The sequence below is a fragment of the Sinocyclocheilus rhinocerous genome, unplaced genomic scaffold, assembly GCF_001515625.1.
Source record: "Sinocyclocheilus rhinocerous isolate Xijiao unplaced genomic scaffold, SAMN03320098_v1.1 scaffold59, whole genome shotgun sequence".
NCBI classification, from domain to species: domain Eukaryota; kingdom Metazoa; phylum Chordata; class Actinopteri; order Cypriniformes; family Cyprinidae; genus Sinocyclocheilus; species Sinocyclocheilus rhinocerous.
Genome location: NW_015654075.1, coordinates 201,676 through 210,963, shown reverse-complemented (window position 1 = coordinate 210,963; position 9,288 = coordinate 201,676). Strand labels below are relative to the sequence as shown.

Below are 9,288 nucleotides of genomic sequence, written 5' to 3'. Positions count from 1 at the left end.
TTTTAATTTTGATGATTAGAGCTTACAGCTCATGAAAGTCAAAAATCCAGTATCTCAAGATATTTGAATATTTCCTAATATCAATCAAAACAAAAAAAGGATTTGCAAAACAGAAAAGTTCAAGTTCTTTAAAGTATGTTCATTTATGCACTCAATACTTGGTCGGGGCTCCTTTAGCACAAATGACAGCATCAGTGAGGTGTGGCATGGAAGCGATCAGCCTGTGGCACTGCAGAGACACTACTGAGCCTTCAGCTCTTCTGTATTGTTGGATCGACTGTTTCTCATCTTTCTCTTGAAAATATCCCATAGATTCCGTATGGGCAGGGTTGCCAAGTTTTCACAACAAAACCCGCCCATTTGCTACTCAAAACTAGCACAAAACTAGCCCATTCACATTTCGAGGGTGGCTCCCCGTTAAAAATCGCGTTCCGGGGGGGTAAAATATACATTTTTGGCAGGTTTTCCCTGGTAAAATTTGCACTCCAGGGGCTAAATATCACGTTATCGGGGTCGCTTTAACCCGCGGACATGAAAAACAACCCGCGGAAACAGTGATAAAGTAGCCCAATTCCACGGGAAAACTGCAGACTTGGCAACACTGCGTATGGGGTTCAGGTCAGGCATGTTGGCTGGCCAGTCAAGCACAGAAATATCATGGTCTGCAAACCACTTGGAAGTGGTTGTGGCACTGTGGGCAGGTGCTAAAGTCCTGCTGGAAAAGGAAATCAGCATCTCCATAAAGCTTGTCAGCAGATGGAAGCATAAAGTGCTCCACAATCTCCTGGTAGACGGCTGCATTGACTTTGGACTTGATAAAACACGATGGACCAACACCAGCAGACGTCACAGCACCCCAAATCATCACGGAGATACTGTATTTTTGACTTTAATGAGCTGTAAGCTCTAATCATCAAAATTAAAACAATTTTTTTTTTAAATGTTTTACTTTACATGTAATTAATCTAGAATATATGAAAGTTTCACTTTTTTAAATAAGTTACAAAAAAATGAACTTTATCACGATATTCACAGTATACAACTGCACTAGTATTAGCAGAAAGAGACGAACACCTCAATTTGTTTTTGTGACATCAATCACAAAAGAAGTTCTAAAATGAGCTTTTTGTCTTACCAAGTGCTCTTGCTTTTTTTTTTTTTCTTTGCTTTTGCAATATGAAAGAGAACAGACAGTTGCAGTCTTGAAATCTGTTCAACTGAACAATATCCACAGAATTGGATTTTGGCTTTTGGATAATTGCGGAAAATCTGCTCTATGACCAAAAAAATGTGTGATTCATAGAAATTTTGTTCATCATGAACATCATAATGTTCTTCTCAAATGAACATAATTTTGAAGCCTAAATACAATTGTCAGAAAGCTGTGTATTTGGGTATTTACAAATGCTAAACAAAGGCTATAACTACACCACAGTCACCTGACTTTAACGTCACCATCACTAAGCTTCCTGGAACTCTTTCAGTTCAAGTTCTCTGAGTGTGATTAATAACACAATGAGGCTGTAAAAAGTGGACTAGTGAGTAGATGAGTTTTTATGTTTGGTGTTATGACATTTAACATGCTCAGTCTCAACCGACAACCTCTGTGGTCCCATTTAGCCACTTGTTAGCAATAGCTTTTTTCAAGACAAGTAAAAAACAAAAAAAAATCACAAGGGGTATTACCGATGTTTTTATGTCAGAGAATAAAACTTATATATTGTGCTTGTGTTAACCACAGATTTTATTTCAGGCATTTAACAAAAAACCCATTGACTTCGGGACAATGGAAATGGAAGTGCTAAAATGCCAACTTGTTTCTGGGTTTTGGCCTACAAAAATATGTCATCCATTCAGTACTCTATTACCTGTAAATGTTTGCTAAATTTGATAACATGAAGTTAATTCAATGTTTAAGGCTTTTAACCTATAAACACACACTCTCAGAAAAAAGACAAACCCTGATAGCAGACATACATTATGGAGATGTCTTTTTGACGTTTATCAGATGTTTTTACACAGCAGATGTTTCCCAGTTCAAGCGGACTAGTTAGCAGACTTCTTAGAGACATACCTGTGCTATCTGGGAAACTGACACTGTGGAGGTACCCTTTCAAAAGGGTACCAATATGTATACTTTATGTGCTAATATTTACTTTTAAAACAATAATATGTACCTTTAAGGTACTAATATGAATCATTTAGGTGTAACTAAGGTACAAAGATCTGCCTTTTAACTTTTTACATTACATACTTCTAGTGAAACAAATGAGGGGGTGAGAGGTTAACATTTCCCCCCAATAAGGGCCACCCTAATCTATATATATAATTTATTTTATTTTTATTTATTTTATTTTTTTTCTTTTCTTTTTTTTCTGTCCTTAAAAACCAAGTGCATTTTAACCTATTAACTTATTTAACTTATTAATTAATCTATTGACAACTGTAATTTTATTTAATGAGCCATGTTGAAGCTGTTTATTTGTTGTTTACATGTTTTTGTACCTCATTGAACTCATTACTATCCGTTGAAACTATTAATCAGAACAGTAATCAAATCTGGGCTATGTAGATCCATTCTAAATGAAGTATGATGATTAAATTAATTTTTGCATCTGTTTATTTTAGTGGAGGACTGAACAGGCACTTATTGAGCAACAAAATTCACAGATTTCAAATGCCAACACTGCAAACAAGAAACGCAGGTGAGAAAGATGATTAGTCTTTCAGTCTTTGCAGTCACAAACATCTTCACTCATACCTCTCTTTCTCTAAGGAGCTCTGTGTGCCGAATGAGCAGCAGGGACAAAATAAATGTACAGGACCAGTCTAAGGAACGAGGGGTCTCAGGAGGCCTGGGACTCAACGATGAGAGAGAAAGCAGCCCAGGTTTGTCTCTCTTTGTCTGTCTCTCTCTCTCATACAGCAGCATTCAAAATATTCACATATATGAAACATACTTGTACAAGAGTACAGTCTCTTTAATAATGTTTGTTTTGTTCTCTGTTCTAGAAAGTTCAACAGTGTCGACACCAGAGAGCATTGTTCCCTCTTCAGGGGTCAGACACACAGTCTTCTGTCTCAGCTTTTAATGTCAGAATCTCTCTGCTGGTGCATGTGATTTAATCACTGTATGTTTGTGTTCTTCAGACCATTGAGGATAAAGAAGTCAAGGTGAATGATCAGGACAGAGCGAGTCGCACAGCAGTTGTGCAGCCCACCCCTCAGAGGCGAGAGTCACCTGCTGAGAGCCCTAGTAACGCCTCTAGTGATGGAAAGAAGTAAGATAGTTTGATCCAAAGAATTAAATGCTTTACAATTACACTTATTTATTTTATTGATTTTATGTTACTTCTGAACAAATCTTATGTAATCTTATGTAAGTCTTCATGATTAGGAAGTATTAGTGATGGCATAACGTAGCAGTATTACCAAGTCAAGACATTTTAATACTAAAATAAAAATTAATAAAAAAATATAACAACCCTCGACGGATGCCTTGGCAATATAATCGCCATTGGCAAGTAATTTTGTTTTGTTTATTCGCTAGACTTAGACATGTTTTTAAAGGCTGAATAATTCCAAATGAGTGAAAAAATATTTGTGCTATACTTATACTTACTCTAACTCAAACACCTGGCGAGTGAACTACATAGAACATCGTTTTAGTTTATTATTTTAAACTAATTTTATAATTGAAACTGTATTAATTAAATCTCTACAGCAGGTAAACTTATAAAGGAGTGTTTTACTGTCTTTTGGTATTGAAGTTTGTATTGAGAATCATTCAACATCATTTTGAATTTAAAGATCTTCGCTATGTCAGTATGTAAATTACTAAGCAGTATGTAAAGTAATATGTAAATAAATGTTACTGTTTAATGCAATAAGCCAAGAAGCCTACTCGCTAGTCACAAAGCGGAGCGGAGTGCCTAAACCCCCTTAGCTGTATAAACTACGGCTACAATGAAATCTGACATTTCGAAACAGTTTCTTTAGTGCAGTAATACTAACGTTATGAGGTCACATGTGTATGTTTTGAGAGTAACATGCCTCAAACAGTCATTAACTACATATTAATGCCATTTATTACATTGTTACTGGTTCCGATCTGTCAGTCAATTTTTGTATTATTGTTGCAGTATTTGTTTTGTTGCTAGGCTGAATTTTTTTGTACATTGAGAATATTTTTACACCTCTAATGTCTAATTATTTTTGCAGTTGTGTTTGGTGCCAGTAGTAGTAAAGAAGTTACATAATTCAGAAATTTTATTGACTCAAACAGTCATAATTAAGGACCAGAACTATCTATTTTATAAACTGGATTTATGATCTGTTCGTGAATAGTGATGAAATTGTGTTTTACAGGTTTCAGGCTCCAGTGAGAGATGAGGAGTCAGAGTTTCAGAGGAAAGCTCGCTCGCGTCTCATGCGGCAGTCACGACGATCAACACAGGTGTGTATTCACAACCCTGAATAAAACTAATAAAATGAATAAAACTCATTAAAAAAAAAGAAAAGAAAGAAAACCGCATTGAGTAGTTTGGCTTAATATTTTGTTAGCAACATGTTAATAATGTGCCCAAAAATAAAATAATAATTATTATTAAAATAATATTAGTAAATTATTATTAAAAATCATTATTATTAAATATGTTTTGGAATTTTGATTGTCAGGGAGTAACATTGACAGATCTTAAGGAAGCAGAACGGATTATTGTTAAGAGCAATGAACCTCAGCACCTCAGTGTTCAGCCTGTGAGCCCCAACATCACACTAACACCAGCTGAGAGAGGTGAGTCTCATTACCATCCAGTGTGTCTGAAGCACCTGGAGTTGATTCTTCTATTTCAGTTGACAGTAATTATTCTTTGATGTTTGTTTCCATGTGAATTCTGTCTAGATATTGAGAGTTTTCTCTCTGCACTAGACACAGAGCCAGTGAAGGAATTGGGAGATGCAGAGACGACACTAGGAGTGAGAGATCGCAGGAAAGGGAGGAAAGAGAGACGCTCAACTGGTATCGTTCAGCTGGCTGGAGAGGTGAGCTACAAGCATTCATAAAAAACCCAGGGCATTCTCGTTCACACTGAGCGCTTTCAATTTAAATAGACTTTTAGAAGTACACTTCTTTGCAGCTTCTCACCTGTATATTACAAAGAATAACAAAGGATGATGATGCACGTGAATTTTCATTTTAAGCAAATGTTGCCCACAACCAATAGAACAGGAGGAGTTTGTAGAGGTTCCCTATTTCATGATAATGAATTTAGAAACATTCATATGCAAACACAAACAGTACATGACAAAGGATCTATAATGTAGACCTTAACACTATAATGACATGGTTGTCCCAAAACTGGTATATGATTGTTTTACAATATTTCCTTGACAGACTTCTTTAAAATATGCATCAGCCAGTACTTTGGACAAATCACCTATAAATAAACAAAAATAGTGTTTTTATTTTAATTAATATTTAATAGGGGTGTAAATATTTGTTGTGACTTTGATTCTTTAATCTTATGATTGTGACGTATCATGAAATTGGGCCATGATTCAATGTATGAATGATTTAAGTATTTTAAAACAATTCATAACTGTTTCCAAAAAAAGGCATTAATGTAATTCGAGAGACCGTTTGCAATGTAGTCAATTACTGACAAAATAATGAATCAAATCATACATTCGCACTATTAGAAATTTTATTTTTTTGTAGTGGACTATTGAATATGCATCATAGATTTGCACATTGCTATTAAACATGTAATGAACCGACAACTAAAATATGTAGACAAATTATATTAATGCCATTTATTACATTGTTGTTGGTTCTAATTTGTCAATCATAGCATTCAGTGGTCATTCAATTTTGGATTCTTGTTGCGGTATTGTTTTTGTTGCTAGGCTAAATTTTTTTTTTTTTTGTACAATGAGAACATTCTTACACCTCTAATTTCTAATTATTTTTGCAGTTGTGTTTAGTGCCAGTAGTAGTAGTAAAGAAATTACATAATTCAGGAGTTTTAAATGACTGACTTTGACATGGACAGTTATTGACAATTAATGTTTCTTTTGTTCAGATGGATGATATGGATGCAAATGAAGATGCTGAACAAGACAACAGAACAAGGTTTGTGCGTGCTTTATCAAGGTTTTGTACATCACCTGGTGTGTAGCTTTGTTCGAGAGGTATATCCTACATGTACTTAGTGTGTACTGATTACATAGCACAGTGTCTTGTTTTTTGTTCTGTGATGTCTTTCTCTGTAGATATGGATGCATTCGCGTTTGCCTGTCCCTAACCACGGGATTAATTAGTGCACCGTTTTAAATAAGCTGCTAATAAGCTCATGTTGAGAGAGTAATATTGAGACTTTTGTAATGTTATTTTTAAGAGTATTGTTTGTTTTTGTAGTGATCCTCAGTTAGACTATTCCAGACACTCTTCTCTGGATTATAGAAAGGTAATAATGTTTTTTTTTTAAACATTGAACATTCAGAAACTAATGAGCGATATAAGAGCTGGTTCACACTCTTGTTATGTAATATGTGTTCTCTCAGTTGTATCTGCAGGTGTTGCAAGAGAATGGAGATCTAAAAGAGAAGCTTCAAGAAACTCAACTGCAGTTAAATGAGAGTAAAGTTCAGCTGGAGAAACTCAAACAGGTGAGAAGTGTTGTTTTCTTGTCCTGAGACCTTGGGATAGGCAAGAAATTTTGAACCACTAAAGTGAGTTAGATATATTTATATATATAGTTGTATTTGTTTGCATGCACACAGAATCAAGAGAATGGATCAGACAGACCAGCCCTGCTGGAGCTGGAGAGATTTGTAAGTTACCACATTTTCATGCCGTGTCATGGTTCGGGTGTCTTGGGTTTTAGTGGTAACAATGCTGCAATTTGTTTACCTTAGTTAATGCACTGGTATCACGTACTAACAATAATCAACATTTTTTTAATTAATTACATTTTGTTAATTTATATGTTAAAGATGTATTGGTACATGCTAAAATTAACATTAAGTAAGGAATAATTGATGAAGGACCATTGAATTATTAGAAAATAATGCATAGTGCATTATTTTTAAATAATTCAACAGTTTTTGTCAGATTTTGTAGACTAAACGCTCTTGTATGTAGGACCAATTTCTTACGCATTTCATCTCAAGCACCTGTTGCTAATTCAAAAATGTAATTTTAAAGCTAATAATGGAGGTGTCTTTGAACAGTATCGTCTCAACAACAGTGTCTACTAATAACGAAACTGAAAGCTAAAAATTAATTGAGAAAATATGAAAATAGTTTGTTTTTATTCTGTTAAAGCTGCAGTCCGTAACTTTTTTTGGTTAAAAATGATCCGGTCATATTCCAAGACTTAGGCTAGAATCTGTGATTGCGAAGTACAGTAAATATCCACACCGGTGCGGTGACTGACTGCCACACATACTCTTCAGAACATTATTAGATTCATCCGCGCTGGAGCCGTGCCGACTCACAACCCACGCAAGCTAGATAATGCCCCGCACAGCTGCAATTCTAGGTTTTCAAACAGAGATGGCGACAAAGAGGCAAAACTTACGGACTGCAGCTTTAATTAATGTATTTAATTGCTTGGTCAATGTCTTTGTGGGCTTCGGTTTTTTTGCCTTCTTATTCTGGACCTCTGAAATAACTGAAATCATTTTCATTGCATATTTAACTGCAATGGGGTCAAGACCTCCCTGAAAAAAAAATTGCACACCATAGAATGTTCATCAACCAATCAGAAGCAAGCATTCAACAGCCCTGTAATATAACCTAGATTAATAAATGTTATTTCACCTAATGCACACGTTAAAAAAAAATTGAACCCTATTGTAAAGTGTTTTTTTTTTGTTTTGTTTTGTTGTTATTCTGCTCTATTTTTTCTTCAGGAAAAGAAACTTCTTCAGCGGAGAGCATCTGAGATAGAAGATGAACTCAAAGTAAGAGCTAATCCCGTATTTTCTAACAATATTACTAATATTACTATTACTAATAATAATATAAGCTTGAGCTTTACAGTATTTAGAACTGTTTAGAATTTCAGAATAGATTTAAACAAAGTTAAATTAGTTAAACAGAGCTGTGATTACTACACTCTTTTGATAGCTGAAAACACTATTAGCATAACATGTAAGAGGTACGAGTTGTGTAGAACATTGTGTATGATGGATATGTCAGATCTGCAGAACTTTCTACAAATTTCCATGCATATACAGGTTCCATGTGGGCCTGTTCATCTCACTCTCTGTCCTCCTCCTTCTAGGTGCTTGTGGATTTGCGTGCTGACAACCAGAGACTGAAAGATGAAAATGCAGCTCTCATTCGTGTCATTAGTAAGCTGTCTAAATGAATCTCTAGGTTCTTTGGATTTTTTTTTCCTGAATTCATTGGGAAAGTTGCTGTCCCATTGTCTGCCCAAAGAACTGCACAGCATGTTTCTTTCCCTCTCTCATCTCTGGGACATATGCCCCATGCCTGGGGTGGTTAAACTACTGTTCTTTAAATGGATATGTACATATGTAAGGCCTTGTTTAGCTGCCACTCTAGACTCATCAAAACTGGAATTTTCAATGACACAACTCAAGTCCATCTGCTGTTCAGCTGCTCTAGATTATGGTGTTCAGCTCTGATTCAGGGTGCTCTTGTAACATTTGTAATGTTATTGATTTCTTTTGCGCAGTGTGCTTACTGCTTTTTTATTAATAGCACAGATAAGGCTTATCGCTTTAATGTTCCTTCAAATTCTGCAGACTAGCCAGTGCACTTAGTTAATGCCCTTATTGTGCCCTACACTGCGCTGAACTGATGAGAATTTTGAGTAATTTGAAGTTTCAGTTCAGGTTTACTGTTCAGTTTCACAGACAGCTGCCATTGCAATCTTTGCCTTTCAGCAGGTACCTCTAGAAACCTGCAAAAATAGATAAATTAAGATTTTATGATATACAGAATATAGAATATTGTTCATTAATAACAAACATGATTTATTACAGATCATAGATCTACAATGTTAACAGAACAGGGTTAATGTACGTTGAAATAGAAATGAAGTTGTAATATATTTTCATATACATGTACATAAACCACTGATCTGTTAAGAAGTATCTAATATTTGTTAAAGGCTTATTACTGAAATTGCAGTGTTACCAGACTTAAATGTTTAAACTGTGCTTTTTAATGCCATGGCAATGTCAGCTGGGCAATGCCATCATCATTTTAGCTTAAAAAAATCATTTTAATATTTCTTGAAATGGTAAGCAAAA

At 35.1% G+C, this 9,288-nt stretch overlaps 1 protein-coding gene across 1 annotated transcript in view; it reads left to right on the top strand.

Annotated features, from left to right (window-relative positions):
- The window catches only part of LOC107716886 (protein phosphatase 1 regulatory subunit 12C-like), a 16,207-nt gene extending 6,919 nt beyond the window's left edge, over positions 1-9,288 (top strand). Inside the window, exons 7-19 of the mRNA XM_016523492.1 lie at positions 2,629-2,705; positions 2,777-2,889; positions 3,013-3,059; positions 3,151-3,281; positions 4,369-4,456; positions 4,678-4,795; positions 4,904-5,043; positions 6,084-6,133; positions 6,419-6,467; positions 6,565-6,669; positions 6,784-6,834; positions 7,918-7,968; positions 8,292-9,288. Coding sequence (XP_016378978.1) covers positions 2,629-2,705; positions 2,777-2,889; positions 3,013-3,059; positions 3,151-3,281; positions 4,369-4,456; positions 4,678-4,795; positions 4,904-5,043; positions 6,084-6,133; positions 6,419-6,467; positions 6,565-6,669; positions 6,784-6,834; positions 7,918-7,968; positions 8,292-8,378 — 1,107 coding nt within the window. The 3' untranslated portion in view covers positions 8,379-9,288. The remainder of the gene's footprint in view (positions 1-2,628; positions 2,706-2,776; positions 2,890-3,012; positions 3,060-3,150; positions 3,282-4,368; positions 4,457-4,677; positions 4,796-4,903; positions 5,044-6,083; positions 6,134-6,418; positions 6,468-6,564; positions 6,670-6,783; positions 6,835-7,917; positions 7,969-8,291) is intronic.